The sequence below is a fragment of the Xenopus laevis genome, chromosome 5S (genome assembly GCF_017654675.1).
Source record: "Xenopus laevis strain J_2021 chromosome 5S, Xenopus_laevis_v10.1, whole genome shotgun sequence".
Lineage (NCBI taxonomy): Eukaryota > Metazoa > Chordata > Amphibia > Anura > Pipidae > Xenopus > Xenopus laevis.
The window spans coordinates 102,897,674-102,923,941 of record NC_054380.1 but is presented as its reverse complement, the minus strand read 5'-3'; the positions used below and the strand labels follow the sequence as shown (position 1 = coordinate 102,923,941).

General features: G+C 38.6%; 1 protein-coding gene across 6 annotated transcripts in view; it reads left to right on the top strand.

Annotated features, from left to right (window-relative positions):
* rsrc1.S (arginine/serine-rich coiled-coil 1 S homeolog) overlaps positions 1–26,268 on the top strand; it is a 162,409-nt gene that overhangs the window by 128,310 nt on the left and 7,831 nt on the right. For 3 of the 6 annotated variants that reach the window (XM_018264500.2, XM_041564040.1, XM_041564041.1), the window contains exon 8: positions 25,439–25,507. In XM_018264500.2, coding sequence (XP_018119989.1) covers positions 25,439–25,507 — 69 coding nt within the window. 6 annotated transcript variants of the gene reach the window in all.

Here is a 26,268-nt window from a genome sequence, read left to right as displayed (position 1 = left end):
GAAAGTTCAAAGTGCTGATTTAAGGCAGAAGGTTTCAAAGGTAGGTGGCAATCGGTCGTGGTCAGGAACAATGCAGAAGGTCTAAAATCCAGGAATCCATTATAAAGAAATATACAGCACCCAGGAACCACAAGAAGTGAAACCTATTTTTGGGCATTGAACCTGTGTCTTTGCGTTTCTTTTATTTAGAAATTTGGTGTGATGATGTCACGTGCACAGTGTGGCGATGTCATTGTGCAATGGAGCACTCCAGAGACATACCCACAGAACAGATAACAGAATAAGATCCACAGTGTAACAGATACTCTTGGTTGATATATGCTGCATTTTCCAATTTGGCAGTGAAATTGTAGCGATGTGTTGCATTTACATCACGCCGTAATGATGCTGCATTGTGACGTTTTTAAGTATGCACCTGGGGGTTCTTATTGAAAAATGCATGAGCATAGGGGCATATTTACTCCAGTATTAACTTTTTAAAAAAGCGAACGCCCTTTCTCTAAGCCTAAAAGTGCACTTTAATGCCTTTTTTTACTTTAAATATGCACTATGTTGTTTCCTAATCAATATTGAAACAAGAGGCAAGTTAGAGGGCTGCCCCGTATAAATAAAAAAAAAAACGTTGGAAACTGTAACACACAGCACTGATAGATATATCACTGTTTTTTTTCTAGAGGCAACTATTTATTAGTGTCCATTTTCATAGCTCAGCGTGTAATATTTAAATTTGTCATCATGTTGTCACCCTTGGCTTGGGATCATCCATTACAAATGATATTTGTTGGCTTCACACTGTCATTTAGAAAGAATGGTAACACTGGGGAAGGATCGATTGCCTGTCTTTCACATAGAACCTTTCAAGCACTTAAACCTCTCTAGCCATTTCATTTCTAGAAGGGTAGCTTCACATGCATATTATAGTTCATATGAATTCACTTCCTACTTTGCCACATCAGTATGGGGAAAGCCATTTAATGCAGAAATAAAACTCTCTATAGAACGGATTGGTTGAGATGGGCTTTCTCAACCCATTTGAACACACATGGGATAAATTGGATTGCTCTCTCCTGATTAATATCTGCGTCTGACCCAACTAATTCTACCCCGCACCAAGGGGCAGATTTACTAAAAGGCGAAGTGGCTGTCGCTAATGAAAATTCATCAGAAATTCAATTCGCAGGGACATCGCCAATTTACTAACAGGCGTAGAGGATAATTCGCTAGTGAAAGAGACCATCGCTAGCTCAGTTTTGCACCCTATCGCCAGGCGAATTCTTGCCCAGGCGAATGAACGTTACTCTGCAAATTCACCAAAGAGCCAATTTTACATAACGTTACCTTTTTCACCAGTTTTTCCTTCACCAGCTTAGACCTGGCGAACTGATAATATGAAGCTTCATTCTCCTCAATCTTATGTCAGTGACATCATATCCTGTATGCTGGAAAGTCATAAAAGTTTTTTTTTTAAAAAAAACCCTGGCGTTTTTTCATATTTTAAAGCCGGATTGCCTTCAAAAGTCCAAAAGATTTTTGTGTTAACATTTTTTTCCAACCATTTGAAGGGCATGCTACATTTGTTTTAAGGTGGGCTGATGTCTAGGGCATTAGAGGATTTATTTTCTTATTTTGCTTCCTTGGATATTTGTAATAATACGTGCCCACTTAAAGCATTTGCACCAACATCTCTATACGACCATTATGTACCCGCCCTATTCAAATTGATCTAAGCATAAGAGCACTAATGAAGTTTCACTAGGCTGAAATGAAATGAAAAGTTCACTATGAAATGCTCCCGCTGCCGAATTAACACTAGTGAAACTTCGCCAGCGTTCAGCCACAGAGATGCAACTTTGCATTTTAGTGAATTAGCGTAGTGGTAAAGAATTTCGCCTGGAGAAGGGGTGAAATGTGGAGGAGCAAAAATTCACCCTTTAGTGAATTTGCCCCTAAGATTGTTCCAAAAGCTGTTGTTACAGCAACATAGAGAGGAATAACTTCATATTGAAACTCTTGATTTCAAAATGAGATGTTGGAGGGGCAGTTGTCCTGATACTTTTTGTAATATTATGTATTAAAGCAGAAGGAAAGGTCTTTTTACTTGGGTGCCAAAGGTTAGGCACCCCCAAATGATCGCATGTACGTACCTGAAACCCCAGGCCAGTGCTCCTATTAGGAAAAAACTGCACCGGCCCGGTATTCTTCCAGAGAGCACCACAGATCGATCATTATCCGGCTTCTTCTATCGTCAAATTTCCAGGGGGAGATGCATGCGCAGTAGAATGAAATATCCGACTTTTTCGTTAAAGTTCCGCTTTTTGCGCTACGGTGCATGCGCAGCCGCAAGAAAAAAGAAGAAGCCAGAAGACGATTTCTCCATGGTGCTCGCTGGAAGAATTCCGGGCCGGTGCAGTTTTCTGCTGATAGGAGCACCGGCCCAGGTTTCAGGTAAGTACATGCGATCACTTGGGGTACCTAACTTTTGTCTCCCCCAAGTAAAAAGACCTTTCCTTCTCCGTTAAAGAAACATCTAACCGTGTTATACAGGTTAAAATGATATGCCTAATTTATGTACTACAATATCGATGGTTATCCATGATTATCACCAGACAAGTGAAAGAAGATCAACTTTGTTGCTCTAATCCTAGCAGATGTGAGAAGGAAGAATTGTTGCACCTAGTCGTACATCTTTGTCTATGTGCACATTTTTACTTTATGTGGACTTTTCCAGTTTTAGTGATTAATTCATTAAAAAAAGGAAATTTCTTGTAATCACCTTTAGAGATTTTGTTATGACATAGTTTAAGCATTTTTATCATTAATCATTATTCTTTATATTGTAACATTTTCTGTTTAATGAAGACAATTTAAATAATGTATGCTAAACTCTCCTCTCTTTAAGCTACACTGGGCACTCATTTCATCTCAAGGATATGTCTTTTCTTTTATGTTAATTTGCTAATTAAGTTAGCCAGAAATCTTCTAGAATGTGTGATGAACAAAGAGGTCCTGGATTCTTCACAGATAAGCAGAAATAATACAGCAGAAATAATGTTATTTGCTGAGTGTTTATATATTTATCATGTTATCCCTTGAATAGGTTTTTTTTTTATAGAATTTTACTAATTCATGTACATCAATGGGATTCGTTATCCAGAAACCTGTTATCCAGAAAGTTCAAAACTATGGGAAAGCCTCCTCCCATAGATTTGTATCAAATAATTAAAATGTTTAAAAATTATTTCCTTTTCTCTGTAATAATAAAACCGTGCCTTGTACTTGCTCCAAACTTAGATATAATAATTAATCCTTATTGGAGGCAAAACAATCCTATTGGATTTAATTGTTTCAATTATTTTCTAGTAGACCTAAGGTATGGCGATCCAAATTCTGGAAAACCCCTTTATAAAGAAAACCCCAAGTCCAATACCTGTATATGTTAACAAAAGGTTGCCGGCCAGTGTCCAGAGTTGATTTTTTTTTTTTTATGTATTTAGGATTTGTGTTGTATTGTTAAAGGGATAAATTAAAGGGGACCTGTCACCATATGCAAAAAATACTTCCCCTGGGTAATTTATTGGCTTTTTCCTTCTTTTACTAACATATCATAGGTCATCAGTCATAATATTGTGGTGAGAGTACAGTATTCAAATGATTTATTGATTGGATTGACCTTGTTCAGGCACTAAACGTATGGTGGTGTAAGCATCCCGTAGTGTCTCTTATTTTTGTAGTCTCCTTGTTATGCTGGTTTTATGTTTCACTTTAATGGTAGCTACCTGTAGTCTGGTTTTTGTTCTGTAATGTTGCCCTTTTATGGAGGATCGAAATTGTGTTATTCTATCTTTGATCTTTCGGGTAGTCTCCCCTATATACAAGGATATATTCAGCCAAAAACACAATGTTGTTTAAGATAAGGCATTGTAACTTGATGCTGAACACTTATGGTTTTCCTGGAAATAACACTTCTGCTGAATGAATTATTCTCTGTGCACAGTCATAACAACCCTGTATTAACATCAGCCAGGTAGCCCTTTGCTAATTTAAATCCCCGTTTCATCTATCGTTCTTCTTCAGGCTCCAATGCTGATCAGAGCTGTAGTCTGCTATTAGGTAGCCAGTGTGTCATTGGCACATTAGTGTGTGTGTGTATATATATATATATATATATATATATATATATATATATATATATATATATATATATATATATATATATATATATATATATATATATATATATATATATATATATATATATATATATATATATATATATATATACACAGTATGTATATATATATATATATGTATATATGTATATATATGTGTGTATATATGTGTGTGTATATATATATATATATATATATATATATATATATCAAGCAGTTTGCAGTGAGAGGGACCTGCAGAGTTGTACTGATACATTACAGCAGTGCTGTCTAACTGGCGGCCCGCTACCCCCCCTTATGTGGCCCTCCACATCAAAGTCTGCCTGCTGTGTCAGTTTACCATATGTAAAATTTAAAAGGTATCACTACAAAGATTAACTGGCCCCTGCATAGTTTAAATCTTAAATTCACACTAATCCCCTGTATTGTTCCCACATGTAATCCCCCTGCATTGTTCACACTTGTGACACCTCTATTGTTTATATCCTAAAACCCTGTACTGTTCTACCTGAGACCCAGACTGAAACTGCCACATTGTTCTCCTGTTCACACTTTATTCAAAATGCTAATGTGGCACCAGCACTGTGTCACTGTATGTAGTACATATTAGACTGGTCTGGATTTTCCTGTCTCCTGCTCTGTTCTGTTTTCCCTATGCTCCCTGTGTGTGTCATACTTTGCCTGCTCTTTGCACAATATGTTTGCCATACTCTGCCTGACCAATGATCCCTATGGAATATAAGCCTGGTATTTGTTCTGGGGGTTTGTTAACGTTAACTTTTTTCACATATGAGTGGCATCCCTGCCGGGCCAAGGTAGTTTGGCACCCTAGGCAAGAGCTTCAATCAGTGCCCCCCTGTCCTGCATTACCATTTCCCGCCTTACCATGATGGTTTTTAAATAAAGAAAGCAAGAAAATTTACAACACTTTCATTTATATTACTGCCCCCTGAACCAGAAAGCCCAGCAGCCATCCATAATACAGCCCCCCTTGTATCTTTGCCAGTAGCCATCCATCATGCTGCCCCTCCGTACCTGTACCAGCAAGCCCAGCAGCCATCCATCATACTGCCCCCCCATACCTGTGCCAGTAGCCATCCATTATACTGCCCCCCCATACCTGTGCCAGTAGCCATCCATTATACTGCCCCCCCCATACCTGTGCCAGCAAGCTCAGCAGCCATCCATCATACAGCCCTCCAGCAGCCATCACATTGCCCCCAATCTTTACCTGTGCCAGCAGCAGCCAAAAATAAATCTGATCATCATATTGCCCCCCAAGTATTTATGTCACTGTGCCAGCGCCCAGCAGCAACAGCAAACATATGGCCCAAAATCTGTACCTGGCTGTGCCAGCAGGAAGCGTCGAACTTTCACAGTAATAGAAAGAATGTCTTTAGTTCAGTGTAACTGTGCAAGGCTGAGAGCAGCAAGTGCGAGCAACACCAAGCAGCCCGCAAGCTCTCTGCCTCTCTCTGCCACCCAATCGCGTCGCGCTGCACTACCGCACAGAATGTACAGAATGCACAGAATGCTGGCAAGAGGGAGAAGGTGAAGGAGGGGGGATTCAACCCAACTGAGTGACCATAATGAATTACTGAAACAAATTATTAACTAAACGCTTGAAAAAAATGAAAATATGAAAAAAAAACCTCATTAAAAGTGCACCCCTCAATAATGGCATCCTAGACAGCCGCCTACTCTGCCTACCCCTAGTTCTGGCCCTGATCCCTGCAGCAGGGCCGGAACTAGGGGTAGGCAGAAGAGGCACTTGCCTAGGGCGCAAAGGCACAGGGGCGCCAGGCACGTACCTCTTCTGATGCCTTCCCCTAGCTCTGACCGCTATGTTCAGAAGCTGTGGCTGAAGTTCTACGTAGTGTATGGTCTTCTGCGCATGCGCACGCTCGCATTTTTTGCGCATGCGCACTCGCGCGGATTCTGCGCATGCGCACTCGCGCTTCCTTGCCGCTCGCACACTTCTGCGCATGCGCGAGCGGCGGGGGCTAAGTACTTGGCCGGGTTGCCTAGGGCGCCCGACCGAGTAGGCCCGGCACTGCCCTGCAGTGAGCATCAACCCTTTTGTTTTTTGGTGTGCTATTAATGTGGACATGGTCTTGCGGTAACATGGGTGTGGTTTAAAGTGGGTGTGGTCTAAAATCAGGGAGTGGCTAACACTGGCTTCCATTATTGGCCCTCCACCATGTAGATTAGAAAAATTCCGGCCCTCTGTACCATATAAATTGGACAGCACTGCATTACAAGATGAAAGCAAAATCGAGGTAAACAGAATTAAACTGCTTTTTCCGTAGATTATATTAAATGTCTGTTCAGATACAAAACAGCAATACCGGACATTGTAAATGGAGATAATTATGAAATCAGGGACACAGTGATTTTACTGATCTTCCTCCAGCCTTAATCGCAGCTGTTAGAGAAGCAATAGTCTCAGCCACTGTACTGTTTAATTGGCAGATAAATAAGCAAACGCATTAAGCACACAGCCTTTTCAACTGTTTATTAATTTAAACTGCAGAAATAAGAGATTGTCATCCTCCCTGCCTCCAGTAGATGTGTCATAACATTGCTTTCATTATAATTTTGTTACCAAATGATGTGAGATTAGATGTTGTATGTAATCTGCTCAGAAATCAAATTATTTGACCTCCAAGCTCACCAGTACCCCCTCCTGCCCGCTTGCTGTTAAATATTCAGCATTTTGCTGCCATGAATACAAATGGGGGACAAATTAGAATCTACAGACAGCTGACCCAAGCTGTAGATTAGAGACTTGAGGCTGGTGCTGTTTTAATTACTATGACCCCAGTAGCTATTTAAAGGACATATACACAAAAAGAAATCATTTCAGAAGGGAAAAGAGGGGAAAAGGAAAATAAATAGCTCCCTCTACCCAATTTGAAATTTTGATTTAATTTGCCCTTAGATAAGAGCCATGCTAATTTGCTGAATAGGATATCATCTCTTGGGGCAAGAAAATAATTATTACATTATACAGTACTGAGATTTTTTTTTTACTGATTTGGAAACTGATGGAAATGGAAACACAATCCGAGCATTTTTTTTGTCTTTAAATTAACAGCAAAAAAATGTGTATTTAAGGTATTCTGAAATCAGTATTAATATATATAATGGTTAGTTGAACATAGTGAAAAAACAAGTGATAAAATGTGTGAGAAATTGAATATATGTAAATTAATAGAAATACATCTCATTTTATTTAATTAAAAAAAATAATAGTACAGAAATGTCATATTTCTGTTTGTACCACTAGTATTGTGCTTAACAGGTGGAAACTGTTGTTTGCTGAAGACAAATATCAGTGAAGCCAAGCAGATATGAACATATGATAGGGGAAGACAAAGGGCAGTTTGTACTACTCATTCCTCTCCGAATTTAATGCTCAGAATTACTACATTTCCTTTTTGCGTTCCTCTGTTTGTGTGTGTGTTAACCAAACGGCAAATTGATTAGATACGCCAGGTTAGTAAGCAGTGAAACATTTTGATATACTCCTGGGAAATAAATTTGGCAGAAAATCAGCATGAGTTGATTTTATTATCACCCTGAGACCTTCTTTTCTGGTTTAGTGATCCTGAAATTCTCTTCTTTTTTTTTTTTTTTTTCCTGAAATCCTGATGGATGTTAAACTCCACTCCCTAATTTGTCCTCCCTTGCTAAAATAAGACAAGCAATTACTGGTTTATTGATTTTTCATCATGGCAAATTTTGACTTGATTTTTTTTCCGCCTTGCAGAAGAGTTCCCCTTTGGTTTTGTGCACAAGTTGTGGGATAGAATTGGATATCCTCAAATTAATCTATTCAGGCAGATAAGCAGCCATTGTCCTCCCTTTACTATAGAATTATGATGGACAGTATTTTACGCCGCAAATGTCTAATAATAATATTACTGGATGACTTATTTTATTAAGCAAAACTAAGCAGCATTTCATTCCAGTGTAAGAGATTCATTTGGTAAAAGGTATTGTGGGTGTATCTAGATCTTACAGGCTATTTCTTGAAATTAATTTCACCAAATATATAGGACTCATTCATAAATTACCATGTATGGTTCTTGGTTTAGGGAAAGGCAAAAACATTTACCCTGGAGCCCAACATCAGAGAGGCCCCTTAGAAGGTGAAAAACATAGATAAAAGTACAAAGGGTGTTACAGTTGTCCGTAATTATAGTGTATTAATCGGGGAACTACAACACCCAGCAAACCCCTAACAGCCAAGTTCTACAAAAGGTAAAGGGGTGCGCCTTGTCCATTGCAAAGGTATCATTGTTGTTCTTTTTATTAGCATAATATGGCAAATTTGTGAACTTCTAGGTCACTAGTTCACATTTATCAGCATAGGTATTGGCAATGTGGCAAAGGAAGTACAGAGGTTGTTCAACTATATGAACCAGACATATGCATTGGCAGATTAATAGAAATCAATAGAAATGAATTTGAATGTTGGTTGCCTCTTGTGTATTAAAATATGTTTTAGATATATTCCGGTTAAAGTGACATGATCATGAGTTATTGGTTGGATATGAGGAGGAAGAAGGCAGAATCAGATGATCCCACGGTACTGGGCAGGGGGATAGTTGAGTAATTTAAATAAAGATTTCTTGGACGTGATGGACACATACAGGATATTGGACAAATTCCAAACTAGGTAAGTTTCACTTCATTTAGTTCTGGACAAGTAGAAATGGCTGACAAATAAGAAGAGACTTGTGTTTAGAGGTCTTGGTTGAGATTAGGGGAGTAAATGAAGCATTCGAGGTGATATCGGAAGTGTTTGAATTGATTAATTCACCAATACAGGAAGGATACAACGAAAATAATAAAGGACCTAGGGCAGAGCCTTGAGGAACTCCAGCAGAAAAAATAAAGGAGGAGATGATAGTTGTATGAGACACTAAACGATATCTAAACGATAAGAGGAAAGCTTGGGAAGGGCAGTGTTATGAAGGGAAAGAGACTGGAGAAGGAGCAGATTGAGTCTGGAGATTGTTGGACATTGTTGAATTAAGAGGAGTTTTCCCTGAAATGTTATGACAAAAAACAATAGTCAGGAGCATAAAAAGCAGGCCAGTCTGTTATATACCAACCACTAAAATAGTTTATAGATGTAGGGAGGCACAGAGATGGGGACATGGGTTACCAAGTGTGGAAATCAAGGGGGTGATTTATCAAGGTTCGAACTTGAGTTTTTGCCACAATTCAAATTTTTTTGCACAAAAACTCACAAATTCAATTTATATTTTCAAAAATGTCTGGTATTTATTATGCAAAAAAACAATAACTTGAATGTAAAAAATCGGCATCTAAAAGCTGGCGAGTTCATTTAGATGTCAATGGAAGTTGTCCTAGGCAAAATTCAAGCCATTTTTTAAATTAGAGTTTTCGAGTTTGTAAAGTCGCAGATTAGAGTTTTTTAAACCTATAAACGCAGCAAATCTGAGTTTCTTTTTAGGATTGTATTCAATTAAGTTTTGGATTTTTTCATAAATAAGTAATATTCGAGTTTTTTAAAGTTTAAGTTTATTTGATGTAGAAAAAAATCTCACAAACCTCACAAATTAGATTTTTTTTTCAGGATAGAGGTGATCATTCAATAAGGGAATATTTAAGTCTAGAGGGAACTTTAAGAGCAGAATTGTTTTCAATATAAACATGACACTTTTGAACTCTCTATGCTGGAAGTCCCATCAAAGTTCTAACACTGGAGGTAAGCAGGCAGCAGCAGGCCATATTGCTTAATGAAATAACGACCAAAACAAAAATAATATACGGAACTTCCCACAATTCACTTGACTTCAAACCATACCGGGGTACTCTTGCCATACATTGATAGTTATGTTTATCTCCCATATTATTTTATTGTAGGCAGTAAAACGTGAGGGCATGGCCTACTGTGTACATATTTGGCATTTGTATTGGTGGTTGTTCTGCTGAGGGATGCACTGGTAACAGCAATTAAATAGCACCATCAAGTGGCAATATGCAGTACTGTAGCTGTTCATTATCTGTTCAATTAAGGCTATTAAGCAATGTATTTCAATATCTTCATTCCATAATTATTCTGTTTATTAACTGAATAATTTATTAATTATTTATTTAATTATAATAATTATTCATTTATTAACAAATCCATATTCCCCTACTATAGTAATATGAGAGAAAACAAAGCTGCTTTTCCTATAATATAGTGATGATGATTCCACATTTGTTCATCATGAGACATTTTTTATTTGAGTGCCTGCTTTTTTCATCGCAACTTTCCCTGCAACGTATGAGATGATGTATTGCAGAACAAGGCCCATTGGATAAAGCTTTAACCCAACTTCTATCAGGGGTATTGGTCATTTCCATTACAATAGCCTTGGTCTGTATGAGGTCAGGATGTACAGTTGTAATAATTTAAATTGCTATATCCAATTATCAGAACATTTATTAAGTTGCCTATTCAGTGTTTCTTAGGTCATACATTATGAGGCACATTTACTAAGGGTCGAATATCGAGGGTTAATTAACCCTCGATATTCGACCATCAAAGTAAAATCCTTCGACTTCGAAGTCGAAGGATTTACCGCAAATACTTCGATCGAACGATCAAAGGAAAAAAGATTTTAATCCATCGATTCAAGAACCCCTTCAAGGTAGAACATTTGTAAGGGCCTCCATCTCACCCTAACTGAGCTTCAGACTGCAAATAAGCATTTTCTTTCTAAATCCCATCCTACCTGGCCTTCATTCTTGGCCCTACCCACCTCCTGACCCAGCATGCCATCACCACGGTTTGGAAACCATTGCCCTTGAGCTTAAACCCTGGAAATTGTTAAGGTGACATAAAACAATGCCTATAGATAATAGCAAGGAAACTGGTTTTGAATGGTGTTTCCCTAAAAATTCACTTTTTATCATGCAGACCTGTAAAGGATTCATTGTTCCTGCCAAGCATTCTGGGATGCTAAATTAACTTGCCACGTAGCTTTAAGTTTACAGATCGGATACTTCTTTAGGCATATAAATGTGTATGTTCACATGACTCTGTGCAGTTAGTGCATGAAGCTGTTGCTGTCACCTGGTGTTGGTTTGAAGCTCCCCAGAGAATATCAAGAGCATCTGGCAGCAAGTCTGATCCTAATCTGCTGACCTGCTGAGTGATCCTGATTAGTGTTCACATTACACGCATGCTGCCAAGATTGTGCAGCCATTAGGAACATTTTTATCATAACTTAATGGGACAAAGATTAACAGTAGCCTCATGCACTAATTCAATTTAACTCATTCATAAAGCTTCATTTTCAGCAATTTGCTCTCTTCTGCTCTAATGTCTTGAGTGGACCACTCATCATTTTATGTAGATGGCAAGCAGGTAAATGTGATGAAGGCTTGAATATTACTGATGAGTGTTTTTTTCATGAGGTTCATTGTCACTCAGCCAGAAGCCATAAATTATTTAGTCTTTGCTTCTTCATGCCTGCTACCTTGAATTTTCCTACTCTGGGCCTGTTCTTAAGTACAGTTACTCTGTTCTGTGGTCTTTTTCAGACTTCAGTTGTGTTGTCATGTAAATGTAGCAAAGCCACGAGTGGGCTCCTAGTAGCATCCATTCACATATGTATATCCAGGGGTGCTGCACCAATGTTTATACACTTGCTCCCCACTGGTTACCAGGGGCAACAAACATGCCTCCTCTGTAACTTTAAGTGCTCTTCTACTCTAGCTTTGTGGACCCCCCATGGATCCCCTCCAGTACTAAAGGGTGAGCAGGGAGGGGAAGCGGCAGCAGACACTGTAACACGTGTTTGTTTCCTACAGGATTTTAAATGAATGTCATTTTAATTGATATTAGCTGTTCTTGAACTGGTAATTTAATGCATTCGTAACAAAGGCGCCACCTTTCTTTTCTCAGAATAAAAAAAAGTTAATTCTGAGAAAAGAAATGTGTTGCTTTTTCTTAGAAAATGATGCTAGAAGAGACCTATGATGTTCCTCTGTTCAGTTCTAAGCAGAGCAAGCAATCACTTGGGAAAAGGATGTATCTTAATGCTCTCAAGTAACATCAGTTATGTGCAGGTCACCCAAAACCTGCAGGACCCACAGGTTTATTTGTGAGCCATACTTAAAGGAGAACTTAACCCCTCCCCAATTAAGAAAAGCCCCTACCTACTAGCCTAGATATTCCTCCCGCCCTGCTGCCTCACCCCGCATACTTTAAAGTGGACCTGTCACCCAGACACAAAAAACTATATAATAAATGTCCTTTTCAAATTAAACATGAAATCCAATTTCTATTTTTATTAAAGCATTCATAGCTGTTGAAAGCTCATTTAAAAATCTCAGCAATCAATCAATAGAGATGGGGCAGGCAATTCGTTTCACTTTCCATTCAGCACTTCCCAGATGTCACTGCTCTCCTCACATTCCCCTGTTCTCTCTACCATTTAATTGTGTAGCCAGGGCATGGAGACGGACATCAGATCCCCCATTCTGGTGCACAAACAAGATTCTGAGATGATGCAAGGCTTGTCTTAATAACAGTGTCCAGAAAATGGATCCTGCCTGCTTGCTATAATTATGAATTCCCAGACTGAAGGAAATAAGATTCAAATAATTTCTATAGTGTAATTAAAGTTCATTTTGCTTGACTGATAAAATAAATTTTCAATAATTTTGGGTGACAGGTCCCCTTTAATAGCCCTGAAAATGTCCCTAAAATGTATCTCTTCTATGAGTGCAGAATAAGCGCAGTGGAGCTCATGGGCACCATCTTCCAGATCATTGGATTTCTTTGGGTCCTTTTTGGCAATTCGGGTCCTCTTCAGCAATTTTTGGTGCATGTGCAGTCAGAACGAACCGGAAGACTGCTCCAACTGTGCTTGCGCCAATACGGTGCTCTATTACAGATGAAGACCGGCGATCCGGAAGATAGCGCCCACAAGCTCCGCTGTGCTTACTCTGCACTGATACGTGAGAAATATTTTAGGGACATTTCAAGGCTATTGAAGTATGCAGAGGGGGACTATCTAGGTTAGTAGGTAATTGGGGGGTTGAGTTCTCCTTTAAAGGACCATTAACATAAAACATTTTTTAAAAAATGTGTTTCTTTGTAACGAAAAAAAAAACAGACAGTTTTAACTTTTAACTCGCAAAGGTTTTTTTTAAGAAATTACTTATCGATTCTCTGCATGCGCTCCTCTTCAGAAACGGCGACAGGGCGATGATCCATTGTGCGACGCTCGATTTCTCCTCCCTGCCTTCTATAGGAGATAGCCAGGGAGGAGAAATCGAGCACCGCCCTGTGGCTGTTTCTGAAGAGGAGCGCATGCAGAGAATCGGTAAAAAAATTCTTAATAAAAGCTTTGCGATTTAAAAGTTAAAACTGTCTGTGTTTTTTTTTTTTTTTTGTTACTGGTCCTTTAAGGTTGGTCGCTGGTCTGCTTTTTTGTCAAACTGCACATCACTTCAATAATGCCATTGCTGTCAATACTGCCTTTAATTCCTTCTTGGCTATGTGCTCAATGTCTTGTGAGCACATTTTAAACTTGCATATTTTTAAAATGGTGTGCTAATGTCACAATAGTTTTAAAAATGTATTTTTACACACTTATTTGTTATATAGGCTGGCTTCAGAATGTGTTTGCACAAGCAACAGCTTAGAGGGAAAACACAGCCCCTGAGCCCACCCTCAGCACCATAGACTACCATGAAAGTAGTTGCTTCTTAGAACAACAGACTATGTAAGATAGGGCTGTGTTGGTGAACATGTCACTCACATGGCCCTAGCCTTAGGCTTTATTGTGCTTTATTTGTGACTGCACTGACAGCAATAAAGGGAGGGCTCCCTATTCAAGAGGCTTCTGACTGGAGAGGTCGCCTGGGGAAAAAACAAAAATGTCTCATTTAAAAATGGGATTTTAAGTGCAGGACTTAGCCCATATCAGGAATATTAACAGCATAATTGAGACGAGAAAGCTTAGCCAGGCAGAGGTAACACATCCAAAGTAGTATAAAAGCATTACAGTTTATGAAAACTTTAGTAAAACTGACTAATAACGGTGTATAAATGAAAACAAAAAACACTATGGAATTATATTGGAAAATGATAAAAGAAAGAATATCTCTTTAAAGGAATTGTTCAGTATAAAAATAAAAACTGGGTAAATAGGCTGTGCAAAATAAAAATGTTTCTAATATAGATAATTAGCCAGAAATGTAATGTATAAAGGCTGGAGTGACTGGATGTCTAATATAATAGCCAGAAAACTACTTCCTGCTTTGCAGCTCTCTTGGTTTCCACTGATTGGTTACCAGGCAGTAACCAATCAGAGTCTTAAAGAGGGCGACGGGTCATAACTGTTTGCTTTTGAATCTGAGATGAATGCTGAGGATCAATTGCAAATTTAATGAACAGTTATGTACCATGTGACCCCCCTAATAGTTGCTGACTAACTCAGTTAGAGAGCTGCAAAGCAGGAAGTAGTGTTCTGGCTATTAGAGTATGTTCGACATCCAGTCACTCCAGACTTTATACATTACATTTTTGGCTAATTAACTATATTAGAATTTTTTTTTATTTTGCACAGCCTATCTATTTACCCAGTTTTTATTTTTATACTGAACTGTTCCTTTAAGGTCTGGTTGGGTTTATTTACACAAGAGCTGATTCCTGTGAGCTTGACACCCTTTACTGATTATTGTAATTCTGTGCTCATTGCTCATAAAACACAAGCCCTTTTCTGAATGCTGTGTAGTGAATAATTTGTGTACTGTACTGCTCATTACTGATGAATATCCGGCCTCCCTATGTCTCTTGGCTAAGGACGAATAAAACACAAAAACAATGCAGGTTTCATTTGCTCTTTCTCATTAAGCTGTTTGAATTAGCAGGGTAAAAATAATGTGCCTCCAATTAAAGAGAGTCCAAGTGAAACATATCTATAAATAAGCGAGTACATTATTATGAAACTCTTTCTGGCAGTGATTGGGTAATAGGTTTGGACTGAATTGATTATTCACTGACAGCGCTCAAGTCAAGCTTGCGAATGTATCAACTGGATAATAAGGAGCTATTAGGGCCATTGATTTTATGATTTGAATGGATCGCTAGCAGGCCAAAGCTACACACCAATATTTGCATAACCGATTCCCCAGGGCTAACAATTTGTACTAATGAAAATCTCAATAGAGTCACCCGTGTAAATGAACGGAAATGTAAAAGGACAACATTTCAGCTTCTGAATTAAATGGGCAATAAATGAGAGGCTTTCTCCCACAGTTTCAAGTGCACTGGCTTCATCATAACAGCTGGCTGTCTAATTACGAGATCCTTGACTTTCACAATCTTTCATTTTAACTTTAAAATGTTTAAAAAGCTCCAAATTACAGACAGGCCATCTCCCATAAACTCCATTTTATCCAAATCCCAAATATTTCCTTTTTCTCTGTAATAATAAAAGAGTAGCTTTTACTTGATCCAAACTCATATATTTATTGAGTTTATTTTAGGTATACATGATTTTTTAGTAGACGTATGGTATGATGATCCAATTTATGGAAAGATCCATTAACCGGAAAACCCCAGGTCCTGAGCATTCTTTATAAGGTCCCATACCTGTAATATTATTAGAGAAAAGGGAGATCATTATAATTCTATTTTTAAAGAAAATATAATTATTTGCATTGACTTTAGGGGAAATGGCCTTCATTGGTTACAGGATAATGGATCCTATACTTGTAGCTATATTCTCTATTTTCCCCAGTGTTCTCTGTATATAATATTTGTATAGTACCAAACATGCCCTTAATTCCAGGCTCAAAATTGCCAATATATTGTTTGTATGAAAACCGTATGTACAACAACTATTTAAAATGTCTAGCCATACAAGTTTGCAGCTGTGTTCATAACATACTTTGAAATAAAACATTAAGCAGATTGGCCTGTTACCAGACCACCAAACTGTTTATGAAACATCACTCTCTAGTTGAATACACAGACTAGAGTCCTGCACGGAACCAATTTCTAAGACCCGGAACCAAACCCGCAGCCCGCGACCTGAACCACAACCCGCATATTTATCCACTTTGATCCACTACCGGACCCACAACTGCCTTTTTCGCAACCCGCCCCACTAACCACCATCAAACAAGAAGTGATGCTGCTGCAAACTTGAAGTGACGTCATCAAAAGTGGGTGGGACAGAAACAAGTTTTGTAAAACTTTAAAAGGAGTGCAATATAGACAATATTACATAAGAAATTTACATGTGACCCGCAGACCCGTGGGTATACCCGCACCTGAAAATCCTCCCGCAGGGTGCCCGCTTTCTTTGCGGGTAACCCGCAGGTACCCGACCAGCTGCAGGACTCTAACACACATTAGCACAGGCTTAGCCCCCCTTTCACTTACTTAGGCATATTACTGTTTATTTCTAAAGCCTTGGCATTTAGTACATCCAGGCATAAAGAGAAGTAACATACATTGCAAAGAAACACACAAAAGGAATATTTCCTTGTTTTTTATGGTCCCTTTAAGGAATACTAATGGTTAATAAACTATGCTTATAAATAGAGCGGATTTGTTCATCTTATGTTCTCACAGAGAAGACTACACTAATAATTAAAGGTTTCATTACTTTGCTTTGTCTAATTAAGATAATAGTGGGTATAGATCTTTCTCCAATTGATTGAGTTTACTTACAGTGAGAATTCGATATCTCCTCTTTATCTGGCCAGGCACAGGCCTTTGACACATTTGACTTCATTTCACTATACGAGAAGCCGCATTTTGTGATGGTCAGTAAGGGCTACCTTAGTATAGTCTTTGCCACGGCTAAGGTTAGAGTTTAAAATAAACTGTTTGGTAAGTGTCTCTATTTGCCAGTGGGCTAGGAAAGCTAAAGCCCCCCACCCTTGGACTTCTTCATTACCATTGATAGCAAAGCCTTTCAAATAGGAATTTAAGTCTTGCAATGATCTATTGTGCTTAATAAGATTGTGCTTAAGATTGAAAACTGTTTAATGACCTTTAACCCTTCATATGAGGTCGTCAAGGAGACAGAGCCCATCACTGTTACTTCCCCCAAAGTTCTTTAATTCCCTTAACTCCATTACAGGGAGAAGTATGGGATTTTCACTTTCCCAGTGCATAATGCATAAGACTTTAGGCTAGGGCCATACAGGGGCCAAAATCAGATATCTGAAATACACTGGCTAATTTCAGCCCTACTGTGGGCAGTTCTTTAGTACCATTAACACCATTACAGGTGGACGTGTGAGGTTTTCACTTGCCCAGAGCATAATGTATAGGGCTTTAAAGGAGTGGTTCACATTAACTTTTAGTATGTAGAATGGCTAATTCGAAGCAACATTTCAATTGGTCTTTATTATTTATCGGTTTTTTTAATTACTTCCTCTGACTCTTTCCAGGTTTCAAATGGGGGGTCACCGAACCCATCTAAAAACAAATGCTCTGTAAGGCTATAAATGCATTGTTATTGCTACTTTGTATTACTCATCATCATATGTGGGCCTCTCCTATTCATTTTCTAGTCCCTTATTAAAATCAATGCATGGTTGCTAGGGTAATCTGGACCCTAGCAACCAGATTGCTGCAATTGCAAACTGGAGAGATGCTGAATAAAAAGCTAAATAGCTCAAAAACCAGAGATAATAAGAAATTGAAACCAATCACAACTTGTCTCAGAATATCACTCTCTACATCATACTAAGAGTTAATTTAAAGGTGAACAACCCCTTTAGGCTAGGGCCACACAGTGGCCAAAATCCGCTAGATGAAAAACACTGCTCGAATTTAGCCTTAAAATGGGCAGTAGCCTCCTCTCTTTTCTGCATTAAGAAAGGTTGAAGAAAAAAAAAAGGCTGGATTGGCTTCAGCACGAACAAACTGCAGATTTCGATGAAGAATCACAATTATTTTCAGTTTGAGCTGAAATCCGCCAAATTCAGTTTTTCTAAATGCAGAAATGAAAGGAGGCTACTGTCCAGCATATAATAAATAGTGATGGGCGAATAAATACGCCTGGCATGAATTCGCGGTCAATTTCCGATTTTGCGCGTTTTTTTGTGAAAGCGTTTGAATTGCTCGATTTTAGTGAAAACTTTCGAATTGCTCGATTTTTCCGTGAAACTTTCGAATTGCTCAATTTTTTTGTGAAAATGTTCGAATTGCTTGATTTTTTTGTAAAAACTTTAGAATTGCTAGATTTTTTGTGAAAACGTTTGAATTTCACAGTTTTTTCGTGAAAACATTCGAATTTCACAATTTTCCGTGAACTTTCCGATTTCAAAATTTTTCGCCATTTGCAAATTTTGCGGGACATTCGGGAGAAATTCATCAATCACTAGTAATAAAATGTCGCTACAACAATACATTTGTTCCCGTACAGAGCCATTTGTTTTTTAGACGGGGTCAGTGATCCCCATTTGGAAGCTGAAAAGATTCAGAAGAAGTTAAAAATAAACAATGAAGACCAATGGAAACATTGCTTAGAATTGGTCACACTATAACATTCTGAAAGTTAACATAAAGGTAAACCACCCCTTTAAGAACATTAAGGGGCAGATGTATGAAGGGTCGAATATCGAGGGTTAATTAACCCTCGATATTCGACTAGGAACTAAAATCGTTCGACTTCGAATATCGAAGTCGAACGATTTAGCGCAAATCCTGCGATCGAACGATCGAACGATTAAATCCTTCGAATCGAACGATTCAAAGGATTTTAATCCAACGATCGAAGGAATATCCTTCGATCAAAAAATCTCAGGCAAGCCTATGGGGACCTTCCCCATAGGCTAACATTGACTTCGGTAGCTTTTAGCTGCCGAAGTAGGGGGTCGAAGTTTTTCTTAAAGAGACAGTACTTCGACTATCGAATGGTCGAATAGTCGAATGATTTTTAGTTCGAATCGTTCGATTCGTAGTCGTAGTCGAAGGTCGAAGTAGCCCAAAAAACACTTCGAAATTCGAAGTTTTTTTAATTCGAATCCTTCACTCGAGCTTCATGAATCGGCCCCTAAGTGTTTAATCAACTGCTTATTTGAATGTCGCCATCTTGACATCCCTCCTTCCACTCACTTCTTCCAACAGAAACGATAAATGCAATTGATTTAACCTGATATTCAGCAGCATGTATATTGCTAAATTAGAATATCCATTCTTTAATGCAAATTGTATGTGTACACTGGGAGGGAAGAATTCTTTGGAGCATCTTATAGACATTGACAAATTGCCCGACCTTCAGCGTTCCCTTTTATGATGTCACTTGAACTCTCCGGCAGTATTGTTTTCCCATAAGAGCTCATTCCAGCCTGTTATTCTATAGGTTTTACAAAAAGCCCAGAAATTAGATCTGTCATATTTCACTATAATTTGATTGGTGAAATTTATTGATCTAGAGAACAGCGCAAAAACTTTTACAAGGCCTAATTAACAATGAAACTTACTTCTTTTTAATCATTCTGATTTTTTCAGGGGACCTCTGTATGACCAATATATACTTATTAACTTTTAGAAATTAATTTTTAGTATGATGCAGAGAGTCATTTTCTGGGACAATTTGCAACTGGTTTTAATTTTTTTTTGTGGTTTTTGAGTTATTTAGCTTTTATTCAGCAGCTCTCCAGTTTGCAATTTCAGCAATCTAATTGCTAGGGTCCAAATTACCCTAACAACCATGCATTGATTTGAATAAGAGACTGGAATATGAATAGTAGAGGCCTGAACAGAAAGATGAGTGAACAGAAAGATGAGTAAAAAAAAGTAGCAATAACAAAAAATGTGTAGCTGGGGTCAGTGATTCCCATTTGAAAGATGGAAACAGTCACAACAAGAAGGCAAAAATTCAATTCAAAAACTATAAAAAAAGAAAAAACAAAAGCAACTGAAAAGTTGTTTAGAATTAGCCATTTAATAACATACTCAAAGTTAATATAAAGGTGAACAACTCCTTTATTTAATATAAAGATATACGCAATTCTCTTCTGAATACTTTTTTTTCTTTCTTTCTTTTTTTTTTTTTTTTTTTTAAATACGTTTTCATGGTATTAGAAGTTTAAGACCTTTAGCACACGGGCAGATTCGGGGAGATTGTCGCCTGGCGACTAATCGCCTCTTCTGAGGGGCAACAATCTCCCCGAACTGCCTTCCGCCTGCTAAAATGAAAAATCGCATGCGGCAATGTACTCGTGGCGCTTCGATTTCCGAAGTTGCCTCACAAGGAAACTTCGGGCGACTTCGGAAATTAAAGAGCAGCGAGTGCATTGCCGCAGGTGATTTTTCATTTTAGCAGGTGAAAGGCAGGGAGAAGGCAGTTTGTGGAGATTGTCGTCCGAAGAAGAGGCGATTAGTCGCCAGGCGACTAAATCTCCCTGAATCTGCCCGTGTGCTAAAACTCTAAAGTGTAACCTTAGGACCTCCTGTTGTTAAGCCTGGTTTTTAGGGCAGGGCAGAACAACAACATTTTATATTACTGAATCTCTGTTGACGCTTCCCTGTTCAGTGCGATCAGTGACAGGAGCAACAGAATAGAGCAGAGATGCTTTTTGATTCAGTAAAATAAGCTTTTGACATTTTACAGTACTTGGGTTGAACAGCAAAAAGAGCTCAAGTTACACCTTAATGATATTAGCAGTGTAAAAACTAAGCTGCAGTCGCCATACTATACGTTTTATATTCATGGATATGTGCCAGTGAGTCAGGGATGTTTCTATAAACATATTCATACCTGGGTAATGTTCTGATTACCTACATTTCACCTGTATACTTAAAATTGGTTGGGTTCAGACATATTCAAAATTCATATAGATAATATTTAATCCTTGGGGATGCAGGCTTGCACTTCAACTTCTCATAAACGATAAAGTCAGAATCATATGTGGATTGTCCCTGATTTGTGAACTTCTTTCCGAAATGTGGATTTGTGAACATAGGGGGTTTGAGTACACAAGAATACTGATTACTCCATCCACATGGGTATATCCCATCCTTAAAGGGGAAGGAAACCTAGTCGGCGCAAACTCCCCACCAGATCGCGTGGAAGAAGATGTCGTCGGTGAACTCCCTGGACTGGACCTGCGCAGAAGGGTAAGTAACAAGTTAGGGGCATTTGCCCAGCGGGACGGGTAAGCCAGGGGAGAGGAGGGAGGGTGGGCAACACACGGGAGGGGGGGGTGGGGGGTTTGCGCCGACTAGGTTTCCTTCCCCTTTAAGTGGAGCCAACGTTCTCTGTACCAGAACTAGCATAGAGCCCAGATCTGCTTTTAACCAAGTGATCTTGTATATCATATGGATATTTGTATGACATCAACTGTGGACTGTGAAATTCAGAGATATTTCAGGATATGTAGGATGTGGAAGGGGCCAGTGTATGGAAATAATATGGTGTACTTTTCTCATTGCTGGATGGAAGGTGTGAACAAATGTAATACGAGCCCCTGTGTTTCTGTCTGATCTCTGGGAGATCATAGTCCCTTGATCTAAACCCTGCACATGTGAGAGTTCATTTTAACGATTTTGATGGATATCTATGTGGGCTAAATTATCTCTGTTAAAGGGGTTGTTCACCTTCCAAACACTTTTTTTTTTTCAGTTCATTTTTTTCACCCAAATAAAGACTTTTTTATTTTAACTGTTTATCCAGAAGTTTAAAATGTAATGTTCCTGTCTCTGGTGTTTCTGTCTGGCAGCTCAGTGATCCAGGTTCAATCTGCTACATTTTTCAGGAGCATCTGTGGAATATTATAAACTATTGCATCTATTATCAATTAACAACTGCCTTTAATGAAATATAAGAAATGTATCAACTAATGTATAAATTTAGAACAGAGTCGGTGACCCACTTCCAGAGCTGCTTTAGAAAGACACAAGGCGGAGAATTAAACTTCAATAGTCATCCCTAGTATGGCCAGTCCTACACTCAACTTGCATCTGATTCATCCCTACCTCATGACTGATGCAGTTGGCCAGCTTAAATATATTGCAATATATGGACAAACAATCCTTGTTTTGTTTAAAGGGTAAGGCATTTTTTAGTGGCTTAAGGCACAAAATATTCCATTGATAATGGGTTAAGTGCAGAGGACCTCTCGTATTTCTCGTAAATCTTTGCCTCTTTATTTTTAATAAATTGTATAAGAGCCAACGTTTCGGTCCTCGTTAGGCCCTTTCTCAAGGATATATATATATAATATAAAATATTAGGGGTTGTATTGGAATGTCTATGTCTCAATCTCCCATCACATGTCTAACTCCCTCTCAGTGGTTGTTCAAGATATTTGTAAATGTAATAGCTGTTGAAAGTGGTAGATTGAATGTTTGGCTGTTAATATTCTCTGCACACTTGATTGACTCCTGAAACAATGTAGCAGAAGGAGGAAAATGGAATTTTGCTACATTGTTTAAAAAGCCACAACAAGAAAACCGAAAGGAATAAACAAACACTCCTTTCAATATCAAGTACAGTTACAAATAATTTTAAAACCATTTTTAAATTTTTCATGAATGTGTACTGGAATGTTGCTTATAATGGTATTTTCTAAGAGAGCATCCCCTGACTATGAAATCATTGTTCAGCACTTTTCATTACATGATGAACACTGATACCTTTCAATGAAACCCTCTTGTGTTTGTGCAGTAAGCCACACTGCCAACACACAATAGAAAATTGACTGAGCAACCAATCAACGGCAAAGATCTGGAAACCCTGGACTGGAAGTTATCTATAATTGTTGCTCCAGATTTACATGGTAGAGTCCTGCGCGAGGCCATTTTTTGGAACCCGTACCTGCAATCCGCAACCCGCATTCTTACCTGCTTGGACCTGCTACCTGATCCGCAAGTACCTTATCTGCAACCTGGACCCGCGACCAGCTGACCATCAAGAACCAGGAAGTGCTGTCATTGTAAACCGGAAGAGACATCATCAGAAGTAGGCATGGTCAAAAAAAAAGGAGTAAACAGGAAGTGCTGTCATTTTAAACCGGAAGTGACGTCATTGGAAGAAGGCGTGATCAGAAAAAAGAAGTAAAAATCGCTATTGAGAAGGCCCGCAGACCGCAGAACCGCGACCCACGTCTATACCAGCACCTGGAAATTCTACCCGCAACCCGCAGGGTTCTGCTGGTCTTTGCGGGTAACCCAGGGGTACTCAACCACCTGCAGTCCTTGGTATGACCCAGGCAGAGGTTAGGGTTTTGGGGGCCAGTGAAGACAAGTATAATATACACTGTCTTATCAGTGTAAGTGTAAGCTTTGTTGGGAGCTATATATAATATATATGTACCTCTCTATATATAGATTTGGAGAACTATGTGTATTGGAGTAGCATAAATGGAGGCTGAGTTGTCCTGCTTACACATTGTTCTGTGTGTGACTGTTGTGATTGGAATAATGCAGCTGATTAGGGGTGAATGTGTGGTTATGTGTTTCTGTAGCCTATGACAGAGGTTATTGGGGGTAAAGAATCAACAGCACGGAGGCCCAGTAATTGCATTTCAGATCACAGCCCAAAGCATTACTTTGGATTTTACAAGGCCAGCCAGCAACAAAAGAGCCGTCATTTATGAGCTCAGCGTAAAAGAATAGCATAATTTCATTAAAAATTAATGCTAATGAACACTAAAATGGGGAAGGTGGTTATTATGAAAGTTTGTATTCATCTTGCCTGGTTTGAATGATGGCTAGTGCCTTGATTAATGGCTTAATTTCTATCAATTAGCAGGGAAAAATCTCCTGCGAGACCAGGGTAAATTGAGCATTGAATTACATATCTTTTGTGTGCTAAGAAAAAAGGAGCAGTGATATTAGCCCCAGTGATAAATGTGCCCTGCAGTCTCTGCACAGTCTCTTGTGACAGCTTGTGTGCAGTTATGGGCTGTTTGGAGATGGCACACACACAGCCTTCATCTTCCGCTTCCTCGGAAATATTCAACTCTTCCACCTCCAGAATGTTAATTAGTGTCCATGCACAATCCAAATGGAAATAGACAGCTAGCAGCAGCACAAAATTCTGCCTTCTATTACTTCTCTAATTGCTCTCATTTATTCCACACAGCTACTAATGCACTCTCCTGTTCAGCACAACTTTACATTGGAGTTAGCTCTATTTACTGCCAAGCAATTGGAATATCTGGAGAAGCCGCTTGTTTTGCTAGGAATTTATTTTTTCAGGATGTGACATTTCATTAAAGGGATTCTGTCATGACTTGTATGATGTCGTTTTTGTTTCTAAATGACACTGTGTACTCTGCAACTAATTCACTCTACAATATAAAAGTCATTCCTGAACCAGCAAGTGCATTTTTTTTAATTGTAATATTGGAGTGTAGGCAGCCATCTCAGGTCATTTTGCCTAGTCATGTGCTTTCAGAAAGAGCCAGCACTTTAGGATGGAACTGTTTTCTGGCAGGCTGTTGTTTCTCCTACTCAATGTAACTGAATGTGTCACAGTGGGACCTGGATTTTTACTATTAAGTGCTGTTCTTAGATCTACCAGGCAGCTGTTATGTTGTGTTAGGGGGCTGCTATCTGGTTACCTTCCCATTGTTCTGTTGTTAGGCTGCTGGGGGGGTGGGAAGGAGGAGGTGATATCACTCCAACTTGCAGTACAGCAATAAAGAGTTATTGAAGTTTATCAAAGCACAAGTCACATGACTGGGGGCAGCTGGGAAACTGACAATATGTCTAGCCCCATGTCAGATTTTAAAATTAAATATAAAAAATTCTGTTTGCTCTTTTGAGAAACGGATTTCAGTGCAGAAGTCTGCTGGAGAGCACTATAAACTGATGCATTTTGAGAAGAAAAAAAAAAAAGACGACAGTATCCCTTTAACTCAGTGCTTAGACCTGTGCTCCTGATGTCCTAATGTGATGCTGTTGCAAAGCACAACGGGACAGATCAAGAGAGTGGTGCCATGCAACTAGTGAAACGCCGTTCATGGATTCCAAATATAATAAGCATTGAAAAGGTGTAAACTGGTGCTATAAATGTAAGTTTCTCTTTTTATAAGGGCAGATGTAATTTAGCCTCAGTCCTATTAATATTCTAACAGAGCAAATACAGTTGGCTTTTATTCATGCAATTTCACCCAGGGCTGTTCTGTACCTTACCTAGATTGAGGGGGTTATTTATTAAAGTCTGAATACTAAAAACAAGAAAAGATGTTGGGTTTTTTACTATAAAATCCGATTTTTTTTTTTTGTGGGAAAAAACTTTTTTTTTTTTTAGATTTATTAGAACCCGAGGCTGCTAAAAGTCCGAATGCGAAAATCTGCCATCAAAGACCTGCCGATGCATGTAAGTCAACGGGAGAGGTCCTTATACTATATGAAATTTCTATGATCTGCGCTGAAATCTAGCAATTCGGGAGAAAAATCTGAAAAAAACATACAATTCGGGGTTTTGCTCGGTTTTCCCCCCGATATGATTAAATTGAGATTTTTTTTTATAATAAATAAGGTCAAATAGTGGTCAGACGTTTTTAAATAAATAATCCAAATCTTTAAATAAATAATCCAAAAAAATAACACCCCGAGTGGTAGAACAGAGAATGGAAGAACCAAGAGACGCTTCCCACTTCAGTGAAACAAGTGCTCTGCCCTCGCTTGGGTCTAACAGCAGAGGGTGTAAAACCGGTTGTATCAAAATGATATCGTACATATTAAGAGATGCTTCCTTCTCAATGATAATTATAAATCTAAGGAGTATGATCTAATAAAGCTGTGTAAAAATAGTGTATCATGTATAACATGCATCACAGTCTGAGCACCAGTCATTGCCTCATACAATTCCACCGTCTATTGATGGTAGGGGAACACAAAGCCCAGTATAAAAAGAGGCTCCCTTGAAAAGTGTTCTGGAAAGAATTGGATTTGAGATCACCGTTTGTTACACAGTTCTTTACCAAAAATATCTTGCTGTCATGAATGGATTACACAAAGTCTGATATGGTTTAAAATAATGGTGTAAATGAAGGTAAATTGTAGGCAAAAAAGAATTCTACACCTCTGCTCTAAAATCCCCTAGTGTTTACTAGTGTATAATTATTTTAAATGTAT